This window comes from Sturnus vulgaris, unplaced genomic scaffold (genome assembly GCF_052056855.1).
Source record: "Sturnus vulgaris isolate bStuVul1 unplaced genomic scaffold, bStuVul1.hap1 Scaffold_198, whole genome shotgun sequence".
NCBI classification, from domain to species: domain Eukaryota; kingdom Metazoa; phylum Chordata; class Aves; order Passeriformes; family Sturnidae; genus Sturnus; species Sturnus vulgaris.
The window spans coordinates 5772712-5793481 of NW_028276185.1; the positions used below are offsets into that span (position 1 = coordinate 5772712).

The 20770-nt window shown below is 52.9% G+C and overlaps 2 protein-coding genes and 1 long non-coding RNA gene across 6 annotated transcripts; 2 read left to right on the forward strand and 1 right to left on the reverse strand.

The window, feature by feature from the left end:
* Positions 1–281: 281 nt before the first annotated feature.
* LOC148217931 (uncharacterized) lies at positions 282–12065 on the reverse strand. Of its 2 annotated transcripts, XR_015800676.1 has the most exons (4): positions 11925–12065; positions 4572–4692; positions 4020–4132; positions 282–662 (listed from the first exon to the last, which is right to left on the reverse strand). It is a non-coding gene; the product is annotated as an uncharacterized LOC148217931 (long non-coding RNA). The 2 variants fall into 2 exon arrangements; XR_015800675.1 differs by lacking the exon at positions 4020–4132.
* On the forward strand, positions 2642–6508 carry LOC148217932 (class I histocompatibility antigen, F10 alpha chain-like). The gene is made up of 8 exons (XM_088158399.1): positions 2642–3033; positions 3938–4203; positions 4530–4805; positions 5024–5296; positions 5382–5486; positions 5585–5620; positions 5746–5778; positions 6256–6508. The coding sequence occupies exons 1-8, from the start codon at positions 2756–2758 to the stop codon at positions 6267–6269; spliced, it is 1281 nt and encodes a 426-aa protein (XP_088014525.1). The 5' UTR covers positions 2642–2755; the 3' UTR covers positions 6270–6508.
* Positions 12066–12148: 83 nt separating the features above from the next.
* LOC148217933 (class I histocompatibility antigen, F10 alpha chain-like) lies at positions 12149–18443 on the forward strand. Of its 3 annotated transcripts, none has more exons than XM_088158393.1 (8): positions 12149–12303; positions 13913–14176; positions 14439–14711; positions 15329–15601; positions 15693–15800; positions 15897–15932; positions 16052–16083; positions 17183–18443. In XM_088158393.1, exons 1-7 carry the CDS (start codon positions 12159–12161, stop codon positions 16075–16077), a joined length of 1125 nt encoding a protein of 374 aa, XP_088014519.1. In that variant the 5' UTR covers positions 12149–12158; the 3' UTR covers positions 16078–16083; positions 17183–18443. The 3 variants fall into 3 exon arrangements, 2 of the variants coding, with proteins under 2 accessions (XP_088014519.1, XP_088014520.1); XM_088158394.1 differs by having other exon boundaries at positions 17197–18443; XR_015800674.1 differs by having other exon boundaries at positions 15693–15932.
* The last annotated feature ends 2327 nt before the right edge of the window (positions 18444–20770 follow it).

Consider the following 20770-nt stretch of genomic DNA (forward strand, 5'->3'; position numbering starts at 1 on the left):
TGACTGTGACCATGACATGATGATGACTGTGAGATGACCATGGGCATGAGGTATTGTGACCAAGAGATGACCACGGCATGCCCATGACCATAACATGATCCTGGCCATGAGGTGACCATGAGCATGAGATGGTGGTGATTGGGAGATGACCATAAGATGACCATGAGTGACCACGTGATGAACATGAGCTGACCACGATCTGGCAATGGTCTGGATCTCCCCAGATCCCATCACTCCTCTCACCTCCCAATTGTTATAAATGAGAGACAAAAGTCTCGATATTCAGCAAAATTTAGATTGCTTTATTTGATATAGAAAGAGCAAGCAGCGCTGGGGAACGTGAGGGGTCACCGCCCACTCCACACTCCATCCAACCTTGGTTTACAGCCTCTTCTTATACTATGGTTTCTCATTATAATCATTAATTTTGGGTTTTTTTCTGTCATAATTTTGCCAAGTAAGCAGTGGTGGTCGAATAAACATCTGTATCCAAACTCACAAAGCCTCTGGGCGATAGTCAGTCTCACAGATAAACATCTGGTCTTTGTAGACAACCACCAGGGAAATCTGGAAGTCTGGTCCTTGAGATAGGCAGCAGTGATCAAACAAAGGCAGGAAGGACTATCCGGAAGTGTGATTTTGCAAGCTGGCAGCAGATATAACTTATTTGGGAAACATAACACAACACAACATAACGTAACATGGTGATTTAAAACAGAATGATTTAATCATATATTTTCCTTCATCTAGCGTCCATGCTTCACTTCAGACCTTAGTATTCTGGTTTATACGAACCCCAAGACTTTTGTGATTAACACGAATCTTTTATCAATTACCACAACGGGAACCCCTGAACCCCCATTTTTGGCACGGGGACAGCCCCGTACTCCTTTCCCCTGCACCCCCTTATCCGAGACTGGGATTCCCCCGCACCCCCGTCAGTGCTCTGAGACACCCCTGCACTCCCATTCCCGGCCATGCTGCCCTTCCCAGACCCCAGATGCGCCCTCTTCCTCGGCTTTTGGACCCCCAGATCTCCAAAATTTCTGCGTCTCCCCAGTTCTCCATTCCCGGCGCTTCCTGGAAGGGCGTTTCAGAGGGTCCCCCGGGGTCCCGGGGGGTCCCAGGGGATCTCAGAGGAGATCCAGTGGGAACAGATGAATTCCCTGGAATTCCCCTTTCCTCCCGTCTCGATTTCCCTTCGCCCATCCTGTGTCCCCGGGATCCGCCCGCCTCTCCCAGCCCCAGCTCCCTCTTTCCCGTGACTCAGGGACCCCCTGGACCCCCATTCCTGCCTTTCCCAGCTCTCAAACTCCACTTTTCTCAAAACCGAGGACCCCTGGACCCCTTTCCTGGGCACAGTGACCCGCTGGAGCCCCCATCCCGCCTCTCCCAGTCCTTTCCTTGAACCTTGGAACCTTCCTGAATCTACCAGTTCTGCTCCTGACTCTTGGACGCCCCCAGACCCCCCAGTCTCTGCGTCCACCCCAGTTCTCCACCCTCTGCTCGTCCTGCGGGGGGTCCTGGGAGGTCCCGGAGGGGATTCAGAGGAATTCCCAGGGTTTCCTCTGTCCCCTCCCCCTCCTCGCGTTCCCCGATCACTTTCGCGTCTCCCGAGCTGCGGCTTCGGGATCCGCCCGGGGACCGGTGACCGCCCCCGGCACCGGGACCCCCCTGAAACCCCGTTGCTGGGAACAGGGACCCCCCTGCACTTCCAATTCCGGACGAACTCCGCTTCCTGGGCACAGAGACCCCCTTGAACGTTCATTTCGGGGCACCGAGACCCCCTGTACCCCCTTGCCCAGTCGAAAAATACCCTGAACCCCCTTACCTGGAACGTGGAACCCCCTGAAGCCCCATTCTCGTGCACGGAAACCACCCCCGAAACCCCATTTCCTGGGAACCGGGACCCCCTGAACCCCGAGTTACCGGCATGGGAACTCCTAGAAAACCCCATTCCTGGGCACGGGAACTTCCCTGAATCTTCATTTCGGAGGAACTGAGACCACCTTCCCCAGTTCCGGGACCCCCTGAACCCCCATATTCAGGACCGGAACTCCCCTGAACCCCCAATTCCCGCGCACCAGAACCCCCTGTATCCCCTTATCCAGCACCGGCACCCAGCTGAACCCCTTCATCCAGCACCAATGTCCCCCCGCACCCCTTTCCCGACCCTCTCCCTCTCGGAGACCCCAGTCCCCCTTTTCCTTGATTCCGGGAGCCCCTGGACCCCCATTCCTGCCTTTCCCAGCCCCCACTCTCTATTTTCCTCAACCCGCGCCCCCCCTTTCCTGGGCACAGGGACCCTCTGGACCCCCCATTGCCCTCAATCCCCTTTCCTTGATCCTGGGACCCCCTGAACCCCCATTACTGGGCATGAGGACACCTCCTGCACCCCCTTATTCGGTACTGGGACCCCCTTCTGGATCCCCGTCACGTCTACTGGGGCCCCCTGCACCCCCTTCTCGGGCATTTCGCCCTTCCCAGACCCCGGACCCTCCCTTTTCCTTCACCTTTGTACCCCTGGATCTCTCAAATTTCCGTGTCCCTCCAGTTCTCCACTCCCAGAGCTTTCTTAAGGGGGGTTTCAGGGAGTTGCAGATAGTTCTCAAAGGGCCGCCGGAGGTCGCAGCGGGGATCAGAGGGATCCAGAGGAATTCTCTGGGATTCCGCCGACCCCTCTCCCCACCGCGCTCCCTCGGTCTCTGTCGCTTCTGCGCCCCAAACTGCGAGACCGGGATCTACCCGGCGACTGATGACGTCACTGAGAGATACTGCTGCCATTGGCGGACAGGAACATGCGGCGCCAATGGCGGGGCCGGAGGCCGCCCTGGGGGAGGGGCCAGTGCTGGGGCGAAGCCGGGCGGGGGGAGCCGGGCGGGGGGAGCCGGGGGGAGCCGGGGGGAGCCGGGCGGGGGGAGCCGGGCGGAGCCGGGCGTGCCCGCAGCGGAGCAGCGCGATGGCTCCAGCGCTGGGTCTGGGGCCGATTTTGGGGCTCCTGGGGCTCCTCTGGGACCCGGGGGGAGCGACGAAAGTTGAGTGGGACCCCTAAAACCTCGACCGCTCTGAACTTCCATTTCCGGGCTAAACCGTAAACCTTCATTCTTGGACTCGGGAACCTCCCATAGCCACATTTTGGGTTTTGTGACTCCCCCTTCCCCGCCACCGGGACCGCCCTGAACCCCCTCATCAGGCACCGGGACCGCCCTGAACCCCCATTCCTGGGGATCAAGATCCCTTTGCACCCCGAATCGCGGTACGGGACACCCCCTGAACCCCTATTCCTGGGCACTGGGACACCCCTGAATCTCCATTTCAAGGCCTGGGACACCCTGCACCTCCTTTTCGGGCATCCCCCTTTCCCAGACTTCAGTCTCGCCCTTCACCTTTGCCTCGGACCTCCCAACTTTCGTGTCTCCCCCGTTTTCCACTCCCGCCGCTATTTGAAACGGGGTCCCAGAGGGTCCCGGCCGCCCCAGGGGTCTCAGGGGAGGTCGCAGCGCGAATCCAATAAGATCCAGATGAACTCCCTGGAATTCGGCCTTTCCTTCCGTCCCCTCCCCCACCGCACTTCCTCGGTGTCTTTCCTGTCTCCCAGGCTGCGTCTCCAAGATCCGCTCGCCTCTCCCAGCCCCAGATTCCCCATTCCCCTGAACCAGGGACCCCCTGGACCCCCATTCCTGCCTTTCCCAGCTCCCAAACCCCCCCTTTCCCTCAACACCGGGGACTCCTGAGCCCCGTTTCCAGGGCACAGGAATCCCCTGGAACTCCCATCCCACCTCTCACAGTCCTTGTATCCCCCTTTCCTTGATAGTGGGAGTCCCCTGAGCCACCATTCCTGGACACTGGGACCCCATGCACCCCCTTCCCGTCTCTCCCAGTTACCCTTTCATTGATCCATGACCCCCTCAATCCCCTCAAATCTCTGTGTCCCCCCAGTTCTTCACTCCCTGTATTACTTGGATGTGGCGGTGTCAGAGCCCAGCCCGGGGATCCCTCAGTTCATGATGATTGGATACCTGGATGGGATCCCCTTCGTGCGCTATGACAGCGAGCGGGGCCGGATGGAGCCGCTGACACAGTGGATAAAGGATGGAGTCGAGCCGGGATATTGGGATAGGGAGACCCAGATCTGCGTGGGGAACCAGAACATGGATGCCAGGAACCTGGATATACTGCGGGACCGGTACAACCAGAGCAGGGGTGAGTGGGGGGGATCTGTGGGGCTGGGATAGGATCTGTGGGGTTGGGGTGGCATCCATGGGGCTGGGGTGGGTTTCCATGAGGCTAAGATGGGGATCCATAGGGCTGGAATGGGATTTATGAGGCTTGGATGTGGATTCACAAGGCACCAAGGGGCTGAGATGGGGATCCATTAGGCTGGTATGGGATATCTTGTGATCCATGGGTTGGGATGTGGATCCATGGGGCTGGGATGAGGCTCTGTGGATCTCCATCAGACTCTGGGGCTCCATAGGGCTGGAATGGGGCTCTGTGGGACTGGGACTCTGTGGGTACAATTCCCCCAGGTCTCCACACCATACAATGGCTTTTTGGCTGTGAGCTCCTACCTGATGGGAGCGTCCGTGGGTCCTTCCGGAATGGCTACGATGGGCAGGAACTCATTTCCTTTGACCTGGGATCCAGGAGATTCGTGGCGGCCGACAGCGCTGCTGAGATCAGCAGGAGGTACTGGGAAAGTGAAACGAACGAGGTTGAGAGGCAGGCGAATTACCTGGAGCATGAATGCCCAGAGTGGCTCCAGAAATACGTCAAATATGGACAGAAGGAGCTGGACCGCAAAGGCGGGAGCAGAATTCATGTGGGATTTGGGAATGGAGGACTTGGGAACGTGATAATTCCAGTGGGAATTCCACAGGCAGATCTCACCCCATCCTATTCCAGTGGAAATTCCATGGGCAGGTCTCACCCCCATCCAATTCCAGTGGGAATACCAGGGGCAGATCTCACCCATGGACTCAATAGAATTCCATGGATGTATCTCACCGTTATCCCATTCCAGAGACCCCTGATGTCCATGTGTCTGGAAAAGAGGAACACAGGACGCTGATCTTGTCCTGCCACCCGTACGGATTCTACCCCAGCTCCATCGCAGTCAACTGGATGAAGGGGGATGAAATCTGGGATCAGGAGACGGAGTGGGGCGGGATCGTTCCCAACAGCGACGGCACCTTCCACACCTGGGCCAGGATCGAGGCGCGGCCGGAGGAGCGGGAGCAGTACCGGTGCCGGGTGGAGCATCCCGGAATGTCAGAACCCGGGATCTACGCTTGGGGTGAGGCTGGGAATGTGGGAGTTGGGAATTTGGAATTCCCAAATGGGGATTCCCCTCCCCCTCCTCACCATCCCACATTTTTCAGAGCCAACATCTGGCAGGAATCTCACTGTGGTGGTCACTGTGTCCGTCGCTGCCATCATCATCTTCATTGCCCTCATTGGATTTGTCATCTGGAAGTGCCAATCCGGTAACGCACGGGATGGGGGTTGGGAAAGGGCATGGATCCACCTGGCACTGTTCTGGGAATCCTGTGCCACCAACGCCGATCCCACTGTTTTTCCACAGGGAGGAGGGACAGGAATGGATGCAACATGGCAGCCAGTGAGTACCAGTGGTGGATCCAGCTCTGAGTCCTCTCTGTTTGGATCCCAGGATGGATCCTGGAGTTATTCCCAGTGGATTAACTGGATCTGTGCTGGAATCTCATGGATCTTGTCTTTCTGCAGGAAATGACGTGGGAACCAACGCCTTGAGTGCAGGTACACAATGGGATCAGGGTGGGATTCCAGAGGAGAATCGGGGCAGAATGGACAGATTGGGATCAGGGAGGGATTCTGGATCAATGCAGGGGTCCAGAGCAGGATCAGATGGAATTGTGGAGTGGGATCAGGGCTGGATTCTGGAGCGGGATCAGGTGGGATGGATGGGGCAGGATTGGTGCAGGTTGGATGGAGCAGGGTGAGTTGGGGTGGATGGATGGATGGATGGATGGATGGATGGATGGATGGATGGATGGAGTAGGTGTGGGATGGATGGAGAGGGATTGGGTGGAATTCCAGAGTGGGATTAGGGCAGAATGAATGGGGCGGGATCACGTGGGATGGATGGAGCAAGATTGGGGCGGGATGAGGTGGGATTCTGAAACAGCTCCCACTCTCCATGGGCTCCAGCCAGGTCCATCCTGTGGGATGGGGACATGGAGAGGGTGACACCGTGACCCTCTCTCATCCTGACAGAAATCATTGCCTGAGCGATCCATGGAGCTGGATCCGGCCCCTTCCCTCTTCCCAGGAAACCAGGAGATGCCAGCAGAGCTCATCCCACTGTTCCCATCCACCCTCAGCTTTTGCTAACAGATACATTTCCCATTTTCCAGTGTTTTAAAGCTAAGAATTACAAATATTCCCAATGCTTTTGTTCTGGTGTGAAATTATCCTACTTTGGGCAATAAATCCTGCTTGGGGCAATAAATCCATGTTCCCTCCTCCAGTGGCCGACAGTTCCTCACTGGGAGCCAGGAGTGGGAATAGGGACACTGGGGACAGGGATAAGGACACTGGGGACAGGGATGGGGACACGGGGATTGAGACACCAGGATGGGATAGGGACAGCAAGGGACAGAGATGGGAACAGCAGGAATGGGAATGGGGACAGCAGGAATTGGGACGGGGACACCAGGAGCAGGATGGGAAGACCAGGACTAGGGTGGGGGACACATTCATGGGAATGGGGACACCAGGATCAGTGTGAGGACACCAGGACTGGGATGGGGACACCTGGAGCAAAATGAGGGCTTCTCAGCCACACCCAATTCCATCCCCCAGGTTTTGTTTCCTGCTCCATGTCCCATATCCCATGTGTCCCCAGGAGAGTCTGTGTAGCAGTCCATCCTGGAAGGGACGGGCTGGGAACCGGCCCCACAGCAGGTAACAACCCTGGACACTGAGGAGCCAAGACAGACAACATCCAGTCACACTATGGCGAGCAGTAGAGGAGAAGAAAAGGATTATGGGAACTACTGGGCATAACCATGCAAATAGAGACTGCACAAGGGTCTGTGATTGGCTGGAAGCTTTCTAGAACATTCCTTCATAGTCTGTATCAGTGTCTGCTCAACCCCATTTTAGGGTCTTCTAAAGGGGCCTTTTGTGCACCCTTTTTATTTCTCCTTACACTTTCAGTTTCTAGCCCTTTAGTCATTCCAGTCCCTTTATTATTTATTTAGCCATTTCACTGACACCAGCCCAGGGTCAGGGCAGGCCAAGCCCCGACAGGTTTGGCCACGTCAGGCTCCTGGAGGGGCAGCGGGATGGGAGAGGGGTCAGACCAGGCATCATTGTCCCAACAGTCCTTGAGTGTCCCAAAATCGGGGCTCAGGATCTCAGAGAGGCTCCCTGGCCATGACCATGGCCATGACACAAGCACGAGATGGCTGTGAGATGAGAGTAACCATGAGTGACACAACCCTGAGATGACCATGACCATGAGATGACCATGACACAACCACAACCCTGACCAAGAGGTGATTTGGACCAAGAGATGACCATGGGTTGGCCATGAAACAACCATGGCCTTGGGGTGACCCTGATGTGATCGTGGCCATGAAATGACCATGAGGTGACCATGACATGATCATGAGGTGACCATTACAGTGAGATGACCGTGAGCATAAGATGATGGTGATCAGGAAATGACCATGACCATGAGATGGCCGTGACCATGAGATGACCACAAGATGATGGTGACAATGAGATGACCACGAGATTGCCATGACACCACCACGGCCATGAAATCTTGAAGGCCATGAGTTGATCATGACTGTGACCATGACACATCTTGACCAAGAGGTGACCATGAGATGACCACAACACACCATGGCTATGTGGTGATCAAGACCATGAGATGATCATGACACAACCATGGCTGTGAGACGATTGTGACCATGAGGTGACTGTGAGGTGACCATGACCATGAGATGATGGTGACCATAACTATAGGAAATAAGAGAAGCCTTACAGAATAAGTGTGGGAAGATAGGTTGAAAGGATAATGCAGAAAGCAATGTTTCCCAATGAATTACACCTGTACTGATTACTGAGAGGTAGAAACAGCCTTGCCTGCCCAATGAGGATGGGTGTTTTATAAAAGAGTGGGCTAGCTGGCCACTAGTCACAGTCGGAGCTTGAGACTGAGGATCTGCTGCAGTTTGGGGTGGAGTCTGCTGGCTGTGCTGTGAGGAGAGAAGGGACATGGGGTTGTGCAAGGGACAGATAAGGTAAGAAGTTGTTGTGACAGACAGGGTTAGGTGGCCAGATAAGGGACAGGCTGGGGTTTAGCCAGTGATGTAGAAGGAAGAAGGAAACTTGCAGAGAGGAGAGAAGGAGTCAGAGCTGTGTGGAGCTGCCTTTGAGGGAAGGAGTTAGGGTTGGCTGAGAGAAGTCCACAGAAAGAAGGCATGTAAAGTTTTTAATAAAGGATTGATGGTGGTATCAGTCCAGTCCGTCTCAACATAGTTACTACATAATGGTGATGCCAACGTGGTTGGACTTGGGCTGTAGGGTGAGGTACAGCCAGAGACGGAGCCCAGTGAAGCTGAGAGCAGTGGGGGAAGCCGCTGGTCTGAACCTGATTGACTGTGACACCTGAAGGGATGGTTATCCAGATGAGCCACTGGCAACAGACTGTTTTATGTGTATTAAAAAACACTTGGGGGAAAAAAATATGTTATTAAGGTTGATGAAAGCACTTCCTGTAGTGTTAGAGTATGGAAAGAAGTTGGGGAAAGACCGTGGGATGCAGTATGCAAAGGGGACAAGGCAGCTGCAAATTTGACTGCCACCTGGAGATTGCTCTATGAGACTCTAAAAGAATAGAAAACAGAGCAGGAGGTGGAAGAAGAATCAGAGCTAGAAATTGAAGTTAATGGGGAGCAAGAGAAGAATGAAGTTCAGCTTGAGAATGTGCCTGTCCCTGAAGTAGAGCCTGCCAGAGCTGTCTCTGTGTCCCCCAAAAAGCTGAATTAAGAGCCGAGTTCCAATATGTAACTCCTGCACAGCAGTTAGCTAAAATAACTTTACAAAAGCAACTAAGCTGAAGAAGGAAAAAGTGAAGTAATTAAAGGAACAAGACACAGGAAAAGCTGGAGATGGTGGTTCTGCTGTTGAATGCAATGTGTCTGTTTGATGCTGAAATATATATATTGTGTTTATGAATTGCAGCTTTCTGCTTCTTGAGCTTTAATAGTATGTACTGTGTGAATCTGGGTAATGTATCAAGCTTAATTCACAAAGGCATTTCAGAGCTAAGAGAATCCTTAGGTTGATGTTCTGTACTGCTAAAAGCCAAACTAAACCAAAGTAAATTAAAAAAGAAAGCTAACAATCAATGAGAAAAGAATGAAGAATCAATCAGAATTAATTGGATGTGGTTGTCAATGCTGCTGTAAACTTTCACTTTGGGTAATGAAAATGGAATAAATTGGTTATATGTGAGGAGAAAAATAATAAGACTCTTGGCTCTGGGGAAAGGTAAATGTCCAATCTACAGCATGCAGACAATTATTTCTTATATAAGAACTTGCTGAAAGAAACAATCATGAAGTAAAGCTAGGCAAACTACTTGTGATATTTGAGAACTGAGATTTCAAGTATATGTCCTTATTGTGATGTGTTGCCCAAACAATTGTATAACTGTTAGTCTGAGGTGAAATATGTGAATATGTCATCATGTCAATTTATTTTAATTAAATAAAAAAGGGGGAATTTGTGGGAAGATTGCCTTCTATCCTTTCAACCTATCTTTCCCAGTGAAATACACCTGTACTGATTACTGAGGAGTGGAAACAGCCTTGTTTGCCCAATGAGCATGGATGTGTCCTGGTTTAGGACAAATTTGGGAGGAAACCTCTGAATGAGGTCCCTCGGGAAAAAAAAGAAAAAAAGTTGGAGAGAAGTGGAAAAAAAGAAAACTGTTTCTTCAACAGGCAACACACCTCCCAGCACAACAATGAACAATATCAAACAGCAAAACCCCTCGCTGTTCCCAAGAGATGACAGATTTAGAAGATTTCTTTCCCTGGGCTGCCCGGCTCACTCAGTCTGTTCTCAGTCCCTCCAGTGCTGGGAAATGCCACGGCCCAGGCCAGGCCTGGTGGGACACAGGTGTGAGCTCCCGGTGCTCCCCTGGATTTTCAGTCCAGAGCAGGTTCAAACAGTTCCAGGAAAACAGAAAAAGGGAAAAAAACAATCCAGGGGGCTTCTCTGCCTCATCGAGCCAGAAAAACTAATCAAGAGCAAAGGAGAGCTCTTTCTCTATGTCCACTGCAGACAACACAGTCTGTGAGCAGGAATGTGGGGGAGCCTGTGCAGTCTCTGATAACAAATTGTGCACTTCGTCTCCCCCCTCCGTTCATTCCTGGAACCAGTCTTAAAGTTTCAGAATTTAATATTCAACACCAACAGAACAGACGATTTGGGGATATAGACATCATACAGCCACGCCAAGACACCTGCCCATCTGTGCTCTCTCTCTTCTTAGTCCTCACAGAGCTTGATGACGCTCACTCCATCCCCCTCATCCTCTTCTTCTTCCTGCCCAGTGCACGCTTCCTCATGGGACTCTTCTTGATACAGGCTGGTTTCAGTGGGGGACAGCACCTGCTCGATGCAAGCTTCCCCTCGGGATGTTACCTGGTCATTGCTGGTTTCTTCAAGTTGTAGCTCCTTCTCAATGCAGCCTTCCCCTTGTGATTCCTCATTGTTATGGGTAAAATTTAGTTAGTGTGTTACAAGTTAAGGTTGTTAATTTTCTAAGTTAAGTGTTGTTCTGTGGCGATTTTATGAAGAAGTTGTGTTTCAAGTTAGTTGAAATGTTACAATAAGTTAATGTTTGTTAAACGTTTAAAGTGGTCCAGGATGGCGTGGGGGTCGTTCCTGAGGGCCGTGGTAACATCTCGAGAGTGAGGCCAGCGCAGTGACATCAGCGCTGCGAGATGAGATTGGTGGAAGGAGCAGTCCAGTCACTCGACGCCCCGAGAGAATGGTTGGGCAGGAATGAACCGTGATAAGGACCAATAAAAGCCCCCAAAACGGACCAATTATCACGGGGATCCAAACCTCACCAATCCTGGACCCAAGGGGGGGCGGGTATAAAAGGGGCTGTCAGACTCCTGCCGGTTGCTCTCCTGAGGAGTTCGTTCCGAGGGAGTGCCCGCTGTGTCGGGTTCGACACATTTGTATCGTTTTCCGGCTTGCTGCGAGGGGACTCGAGCTTATCTCGGGTCCTCCGTTTTCTACAGCTCATTTTAATAAACGAGTGCCTCTTTTACAAGAAAGTTTACAAGAAAGTGACTCTGTTTTAAAAGACCGGGTGACTTTGGGCCAAAAGTTCTGGCCTCGTTTATTACACTACTACAGGAAATTTGGTAACAGTTCGCTGATTTATAGCCCTCAAATCCTGTACCAATCTGTAATTCCCGTCTGTCTTTCTGACAGGCAGAATAGGAGTATTATGTGGGGACATGCATGGTTCCAAAGCCCCTTGTGGCAAAAGGTTTTCTATGAGAGGCTTAAGGCCCGGGCTCCCTTCTAATGATATTGGATATTGACAAACTCGGATAGGTAAATCGGGATCAGTGATTTTCACTTTGTTGGGTTTCATTTTTAACTTCCCTATTTCCCCAGGGGTGTGCTACCCCTCAGGACATATTTTTTCCTCATCCTTTTGGTGAAGGCATAAATTTTAAGTTGCCCTCGGGATACTTCAATTTTCAAATCCAATGCTATCATTAAATCCTTCCCCAATAAATTATTTTTTGTCTCTGACAGTAACAGCAGATCATTTAATCCAATTTTGCTTTGGGTCTCAATTTATACATTTTTAATAACAAGGATCCGAAACGGCTTACCCGGCATTTTCTTAAGGGGGTCCCAGGTGGTTCTCAGAGGGCTCTGGGGGATCGCAGCGGGGATCCAGAGGGATCCAGAGGAATTCTGTGGAATTCCGACGTCCCCTCCCCCACCGCGCTCCCTCGGTCTCTTTCGCTTCCGCGTCGCAAACCGGAGAGACCGCGGTCTACCCTTCAGAGGTGACGTCACTGAGATGTCGAATAAGCGTTGGTCGACAGGAAGTATCAGCGCCGATGGCGTGGCCGGAGGCGGCTCTGGCGTCGGGGCCAGTTCTGGGTACGGGCCCGCAGCGGAGCAGCGCGATGGCTCCAGCGCTGGGTCTGGGGCTGCTCTTGGGGCTCCTGGGGCTCCTCTGGGATCCGGGGGACGCGACGAAAGGTGAGCGGGACCCCTGAAATCGCGACCACTCTGTACACCCTCCCACCGGTATCCCCATTTTGGGTCCTGTGACCCCCCCATCCCATTCCCCAGCGCCAGGACCCCCTGTATCCCCTCATCTGGCACCGGGACCCCCTGAAACCCCATTCCTGAGGATCAGGATCCCTTTGAACCCCGAATCGCGGACCGGGAACCCCCCTGAACTTCCCATATCGGGCACCGGGACCCCCCAAACCTTCATTCCCGGGTACGGGAGACCCCTCCATAGCCCATTTTGGGTCCTGTGACCCCCCCCAAGCCCTTCCCCGGCGCTAGGATCCCCTGTACCCCCATTTCTGGGCACGGGGACTCCGTTGAGCACCAATTTCCGACCACCGGGACCCCCCTTGTAGTCCCTTATCTGGCACCGGGACCACCCTGAGCCCCCATTCCTGGGCACAGAGACACCCCTGAATCTCCATTTCCGGCCTTGGGACCCCCCTGCTCCTCTTTTTCCGGCATCCTGCCTTTCCCAGACCGCAGATCCGCTTTTTTCCTTGACCTTTGGACCCCCCGGATCTCCCAGCTTTCCGTGTCCTCCCCGTTTTCCACTCCCGCCGCTTCCCGAAACGGAGTCCAAGAGGGTCCCCGGCGTCCCAGGGCCCTCAGGAGGGTCGCAGCGGGGATCCAATGGGATCCAGATGAACTCCCTGGAATTCCCCCTTTCCCCCAACCCCTCCCCCACCGCTCTCCCTCGGTCTCTTTCCCGTCTCCCAGGCTGAGCCTTCAGGATCCGCTCGCCTCTCCCATCCCCAGATCCCCCTTTCCCGTGACCCAGGGACCCCCTGGCCCCCCATTCCTGCCTTTCCCAGCTCCCAGGGCCCCCGTTCCCTCAACACCGGGGACCTCTGGACCCTCTTTCCTGGGCACAGGGACCCCCTGGATCCCCCATCCCGCCTCTCCCAGACCTTTCCTTGAACCTTAGACCCTTCCCAGCTCTCCTGGGTCTCCCCATTCTGCTTCCTGCCCCCCCAATCTCTGCATCCCCCCCGTTCTTCACCCCCTGCTCGTCCTGCAGGGGGACCCAGGGGCTCCAGGAAGGCCCCTGGGGGGTCGTGGAGGGTCTCAGGGAGGATTCTGGGCTCTGGGACCCCCTGAATTTCCTGTCCTGGGCACTGGAACCCCCCTGCACTCCATTATCCAGTACCATTTCCCTCCTGCAACCATTTCCCATCCATCCCATCTTTCCCTTTTCCAGACTCCCCTTTTCCTTGACACTGAGACCCCCTGGACCCCCATTCCTGATTTTTTTAGCCCCTAGCTCCCCATTCCCTCTGCATCAAAGACCCCCTGAGCTTCCCATTCCATCCATCCCGGGTCTCCCTGCCTTGTGACTCCTCTTTCCTTAACATTGGGGACCCCTGGACTTTCTTTCCTCAGCACAGGAATCCCCTGGAACCCCCATCCCACCTCTCCCCATGCTTGTATTCCCCTTTCCTTGACACTGGGCATCCCCTGAGTGCTCGTTCCTGGACACTGGGTCCCCATGCACTCCCTTCCCACCTCTCCCAGTTCCCCTTTCATTGATCCATGACCCCCTCAATCCCCCCAAATCTCTGTGTCCCCCCAGTTCTCCACTCCCTGCGTTACCTGTCTGTGGCGGTGTCAGAGCCCAGCCCGGGGATCCCCCAGTTCATGTCCATGGGGTACCTGGATGGGATCCCCTTCACACGCTATGACAGCAAGCGGGGCCGGATGGAGCCACTGACACAGTGGATAAAGGATGGAGTCGAGCCGGGATATTGGGATAGAGAGATCCAGATCTGTGAGCAGAACCAGCACGTGCATGCCAGGAACCTGGAGACACTGCGGGACCGGTACAACCAGAGCAGGGGTGAGTGGGGGCATCTGTGGGGCTGGGATGGGATCTGTGGGGCTGGGATAGATCTATGGGTTGGGTTGTGGATCCGTGGGGCTGGGGTGTGGATCCATAGGGCCTGAATGTGGATTCGCCAAGGGGCTGAGATGGGGATCCATTAGGTTGTTATGGGATATCTTGTGATCCATGGGTGTGAGTGGGGATCCATGGGGTTGGAATGGGGCTCTGTGGGGCTGGGACACAATTCCATGGTTCTCTGTGGGTACAATCCCCCCAGGTCTCCACACATTGTTGGCAGTCAGCGGCTGTGACCTCCTGTCTGACGGGAGCATCCGTGGATCCCGCCAGGATGGCTACGACGGGCGGGATTTCCTCTCCTTTGACCTGGGATCCGGGAGATTCATGGCTGCTGACAGCGCTGCTGAGATCACCAGGAGGCACTGGGAACATGAGAACGTGGCTGAGACGTGGAGAAATTACCTGGGGCAGGTCTGCCCGGAATGGCTCCAGAAATACGTTGGCTATGGGGAGAAGGAGCTGGACCGCAAAGGTGGGAGCAGAATTCCTGTGGGAATGTGGGATTTGGGAATGGAGGATTTGGGACCATGGGAATTCCAGGGGCAGGTCTCACCCCCATCCCATTCCAGTGGGAATTCCACAGACAGGTCTTACCCCCATCCCATTTAAGTGGGAGATCAATGGGCAAATCTCACCCCTGTCCCATTCCCATGGAATTCCATGGGCCGATTTTAACCCCATCCCATTCCAATCTGAATTCCATGGGCAGTTCTCATCAATTTCCAGTGGGAATTCCATGGGCACATGTCTCCTCCATCTCGTTTTACTGGGAATTCCATGTCCACATCACACCCCCATGCCTTTCCAGTGGGAATTCCAAGGTTTTATGTTATCCCCATCCTATTCCAGTAGGAATTCCATGGACAGGTGTCACCCCCATCGCATTCAAGTGGGAATTCCAGGGAAAGATCTCACCCCTGTCCCATTCTTATGGAATTCCAGGGGTAGATTTTACCACCAACCCATTCCAATCCGAATTCCAGGGACAGATCTCACCCCCATCCCATTCCAGTGGGAATTCCAGGGGCAGATCTCACCCATGGACTCAATCGAATTCCATGGATGTCTCTCACCGTTATCCCATTCCAGAGCCCCCTGATGTCCATGTGTCTGGAAAAGAGGAACACGGGACGCTGATCTTGTCCTGCCACGCGTACGGATTCTACCCCAGCTCCATCACAGTCAACTGGATGAAGGGGGATGAAATCTGGGATCAGGAGACGGAGTGGGGCGGGATCGTTCCCAACAGCGACGGCACCTTCCACACCTGGGCCAGGATCAAGGCACGGCCGGAGGAGCGGGAGCAGTACCGGTGCCGGGTGGAGCATCCCGGAATGTTGGAGCCTGGGATCTACGCTTGGGGTGAGGCTGGGAATGTGGAATGTGGGAATTGGGAATTTGGAATGCCCAAATGGGGATTCCCCCCCCCTGCTCACCATCCCTCGTTTCCCAGAGCCGACAGCTGGCAGGAATCTCACTGTGGTGGTCGCTGTGTCCATCATCGCTGCCATCATCATCCTCATTGTCCTCATTGGATTCGTTGTCTGGAAGCGCCAATCCGGTAACACAGGATGGGGGTCGGGAAGGGGCATGGATCCACCTGGCACTGTTCTGGGAATCCTGTGCCACCAACGCTGATCCTTCTGTTTCTCCACAGGGAGGAGGGACAGGAATGAATACAGCATGGCAGCCAGTGAGTACCAGTGGTGGATCCAGCTCTGGATCCCCTCTGTGCAGATCTCAGGATGGATCCTGGGGTTAATCCTGGTGTGTGATCAGTGCTAGAATCTCATGGATCTTCTCTTTCTGCAGGAAATGATGTGGGAACAACAGCTTGACCACAGGTATGGAGCGGGATGAGGGTGGGATTCCAGAGAGGGATCGGGGCAGGATTGGACTGATTGGGATCAGGGAGGGATTCTGGATCAGAGCAGGGGTCCAGGGCAGGATCAGATGGAATTGTGGAGTGGGATCACAGCTGGATTCTGGAGCGGGATCAGCTGGGATGGATGGGGCAGGATTGGTGCAGGGTGGATGGGGCAGGATTTGTGTGAGATGGATGGGGCAGGATTGGTTGGAATTCCAGAGAGGGATTGGGACAGGATGGGTGGGGCGGGATTACGTGGAATGGATGGAACAGGATTGGTGTGGGATGGATGAAGTGGGATCAGGGAGGTGTTCCAGAGCAGGATCAGTTGGATGGATGGAGCAAGTTTGAGGCAGGATCAGGTGGAATTCCGGAGCAGCTCCCGCTCTCCATGGGCTCCAGCAAGGTCCATCCTGCGGGATGGGGACAGGGACAGGGTGACACCATGACCCTCTCTCATCCCGGCAGGAATCACTGCCTGAGCAATCCCCAGAGCTGGATCCAGCCCCTTCCTGTGGTAGTCGATTTGGCTGAGATGGACTGGGATTTAGCCCAAATTCCCTATAAAGAAAGCACAAATTTAAGACCTTGGGAGGCAGGCTGTTAAAAAGCAAAGCCTTAGACATGAGGTCTGGCCCCTGCCCTGCAGATGCAGAGGCTTTAGCCTAAAACCATGGGCTTTGTAAGGACATGTCAGGCATGCCTAGGCACGTCCCTAATTCTCATTTGTCTTTGGACCTTTGCCCTCGGGTATCCCTGTGTATATCCCTCCCCCTGGTCTTTGGATGCAGCCTCTCAGATCACATGTTCACAGATGGATTAAAAGGATATCACAGGCACACCATCATTCCCATCCCGCTTATTATTATTATTATTATTATTATTATTATTATTATTATTATTATTATTATTATTATTATTACTAGCCACGCTGTAACCCAGTCAGGCTGGTGAAGTTGTCACAAAGGGAAAAACCCCATTGCATTACAACAGGCAGCCATATCAGATTCCACATGTTCCAGGTTAAATTCACGTGAAGGGGAAACTGGATTTACAGAGATATCTAATGGCTTTAGGTTCCATGTTGCAGAAGCTCCAGAATTCCATCCTGCTATCCAGACCCATAGGACTGGACACACCTGCACATCCCTTCCAGCCTGGACACTGGGTCTATGTGAAGTGGTGGGACAGTGATCATCTGCAAGCCAAGTGGAGAGGACCATTCCAAGTCCTGCTGACCACCCTCATCTCAGTCAAAGTTGCTGGCAAAGGACCTTGGATTCACTGCTCCAGAGTTAAGAAGGGTTCTGCTCCTGAAACAACTGAAAATACAGAGACTGATGCAGATAAAAATATGTTTTAAATTATTCCTCTTCTGTGCCTAAAGAACTGTTTGTAATAATCAGGATTCGTCTTTGCATGATAGCCAACTGTGCAAGACATTACTACTGTTAGATATTTACTGTTAGATATTTATATATTATTAGATATTTATCTGTTGTTAGATGTTTACTGTTGTTTGATATTTATCTATTAGATATTTATTTACTGTTAGATATTTACTGTTGTTACATATTTATCTATTTATTGGGGGTTAGGTTTCTTTTCTTTTGTTCCTTCTTACCTATAGAATTTTTCCCATGAATTGCTAGAAAATTCTAACTGCAGCTACTGGTTAGTGCTTTAGAAAACAAAAGGTTGGCCTGGCCCAGGTAAAAAGGAGGGCGGGGGTGGGCAGCTACTCAAGGCTTTGGGTTTTGGAAGACACGTTTGGAGCTGCTCTTGCTTAAGGAGAGGAAGTCCCCATGACCCAGCACAGAGCTGCTGCTCCTTCTCCTCTGGGGTGAGCCTCTGCTCGTAAGAGCAGCCACTGACCTAAGGCCTTATTAACCCCTTCCTCACTAAAAGAGGCACCGATCACCCTCTGCTCACACCCAGCTGCCGCTGCCCGCTGCTCCTTCAGCGCTGCTCTGAGTTTCTCTGCGCTGAAGCCCCGCCCTGCCCTGCCCTGCTGGGACGTCCTGCAGTTCCAACTCCTGCCGAAAAATTCTCTGATACATCTCGTCCACCAGCCCAAGATCTTTTGTTCATTCCTGCTGTTCTAGCTTAGTGCTTTTCAGAGTCCTGCAGGGGCACTGGGATTGACTGCCCCAGGGCTTTGAGAAGCAAATCCTCTCCTCCATCCTTTCCCATCTCGGCCAGAAATGCTGTCACAGGCTCCCTGGTTCTGTTTGTTATTAATTCCATAGTTGTTGTTTTCTTGCCTTGTTATACATACCAGTAAGAAACTGTTATTCCTATCTCATATCTTCGATTAAAACCCCCTTAATTTCAAAATTATAATAATTCAGAGGGAGGGGGTTTACATTCTCCAGTCCGAGGGAGAGTCCTGCCTTCCCTAGCAAACACATGTCTTTCAAACTGAAAGAAATTTTGGTGCCCAACATTCTCTGCGGAGAACTTTGTTTGTGTTTCCAGGCCAATGGCGGCTCGGGCCCGGGCCCGTTCCAGGGCTGTTCCTCATCTCCGCCTTTGCCCTCCCACAGCCCGGGGGGCCCTGAGAGCGCGGGCCGAGGCTGGGCCGTGTGTGCAGAGCCCGGCTCTCGCTGCCATTGGCTGATTGTGCCAATGTCACTCCTGGTTCTCGCGCGCTGATTGGGCAGAGCGGGGACAAGCCCCGCCCATTAGGCGGGGTGCAGCAAAGGCGCCATTGTCGGACAGTTTGTGTGGGCCCGGCAGCGGCGGCAGCGGCCGGAGCCCAAGGAGGCGGCGGCGGAGCTCGGAGGCGGCCCCAGCGCAGGTGGGAGCCGCGCTCGGTTGTGCGGGGGCTCGGGGCTCGCTGCGGGCCGAGGGGGCGGCAGGGGGCTCTGGCGGGTTGGTTGTGCCGGTGCCGGCCCGTGTTGGCGCTGGGCTGAGGGCGCTGCGGGAGCGGCTGCCCGCGGTCTCCTTCCCGCTGGGGCCTCGGCAGGAGCCGGTGCCGGAGCAGCGCTGGCTCGTCCCGGTTGCTGTGGGTGGCACAGAGGTGTCTGCCCTGTGCCCGGGGCTGTGCGGGAAAATACCCGTGGCCAGAGGTTTGTGTGCATAAAGGAGACAGAGGAGTCCTGTAAAAGTGACTTTATTGATGAACAAAGAGAGAGGCCATGCGGCATTTGCCATGCGGTCTCTCCAGTTGTTGTAGTACGCAGTCTCCTTTTTATTCTCATTTTCCCGGCTGCATTCCCCCTCTCCCTTTCGCCACCGACTGAGGTACTTTGAAGGCTCAGACTTCCCGATCCGACTACTGCATGTCCTCGTTAATGTGCACCTCTCCTTTTGTATAACATCCGATATTCCTGGCTTTGTTAAGTGTTTCTCCTTCTCGAAGGTCAGGCACTGAGCAGGATCTTGGCTGAGCAGCTGTCTCTGGAAATTAGTAACAGTTTCTGAAACCGATGGTTTCTCCCATTACTTCCTTTTATACAAATCCCTGGCCCTATCTCCAGGCATATTCATCTTACTCTACTCAAATCCTCTTCTTATTTTCTCAGTAATTATCTTTACTGACTTTAATGTCCATTGGCTTAGTCTCTTTTCCTGGATCCTCTTTGGTTTGGGATTATTCTCAGTGACCTCATTCCCTGTCCTTTTGTAGCTGTTTCTGGATCAGGAGGCCTGGCTGCCACCTGCATCCCCTTGCTCACCTGCTGAATGAGCTGCACTCAGCAAGGTGTCGTGCATGGTAAAAAGATGAGAGTTGCTGCAGCACATCAGAGGAGGAACTGCATTCGTTTAATCCATGGCGCCCCAAAAACTTGTCTAATTCTCATCCTTTCTACATTTCTACCAGAATATGAGCTACTTTCTACTTTCATTTGTTATCTATTTCACCAGTTTTCCGTTATTATCTGTTTGCAAATAGCAGTTTGAATAATCTAATTTTCCACAAATGTCGCCTTCATCTTTGGCGTGGTTTGGTTGTCATGAAGGTCAGGAGCTGGATCTGTCTGCTTCATTATTATTTCGAGGACATCTTGTCATCTAGTCCTGTAGTTCGAATGATAAATGGGTATTTTCCCCAGCAGTGTTAATCTGCGTTTCTAAAGCTCTTCTGACTGCCTGGAACCAAAGGTTCTCTTCCAGAGCAGACATTGTGTGACTCACATGTGGCCCCCCACAATCTGCTTTTTACTTGATATCTTTAGTGTTAGAGAGTCAAGGCATTACTTGATTCTGGGCAGGATGTGCAACAGAAATCATTTCATCCACACATAAGTGCCCGGGTGTGCAGAGAAAATCATTCCATGACACGTGAGTTTTACTGGATTTTTCCTGAACTTTATACAGTCTTAAACCCTTTGGAATTCGTTGATTTAGTGTTCATTGCTTCTAAGTTGGATAGTTCTTAATATTTGGTATCCTATTGGCCCCGTATTACTTTTCCTCTGATGTTAATTAGATCCACATTCCTGGATTTCCTTCTCAGCCTTTTCCAGACCAGGTGCCTCCATGTATGCCGGGGGCAGTGTCTGGGGTGGGTGTTCCTTGATATTTGCTGATGTTTCCTTGATGTTTGTTAGCCTTGTGGGAATCTTTTGGGCTATTCCCAGTCTGTTGAGATGTTAAACTCACGTTCATTTAGTGTAACATCCCTTTAAAAACACACTTAATAATTCCTTTCTCCAAGA

What these genes read in the sequence shown, in the direction of transcription:
- LOC148217933 (XM_088158393.1), top strand. Translation starts at nt 12,159, where the DNA reads ATGGCGTGGCCGGAGGCGGCTCTGGCGTCGGGGCCAGTTCTGGGTACG. An exon ending in GAAGGAGCTGGACCGCAAAG is followed by an intron (nt 14,712 to 15,328) that starts GTGGGAGCAGAA and finishes ATCCCATTCCAG; the next exon opens with AGCCCCCTGATGTCCATGTG. An exon ending in TGAATACAGCATGGCAGCCA is followed by an intron (nt 15,933 to 16,051) that starts GTGAGTACCAGT and finishes CTCTTTCTGCAG; the next exon opens with GAAATGATGTGGGAACAACA.
- LOC148217932 (XM_088158399.1), top strand. Translation starts at nt 2,756, where the DNA reads ATGACGTCACTGAGAGATACTGCTGCCATTGGCGGACAGGAACATGCG. An exon ending in CCGGTACAACCAGAGCAGGG is followed by an intron (nt 4,204 to 4,529) that starts GTGAGTGGGGGG and finishes CAATTCCCCCAG; the next exon opens with GTCTCCACACCATACAATGG. An exon ending in GAAGGAGCTGGACCGCAAAG is followed by an intron (nt 4,806 to 5,023) that starts GCGGGAGCAGAA and finishes ATCCCATTCCAG; the next exon opens with AGACCCCTGATGTCCATGTG.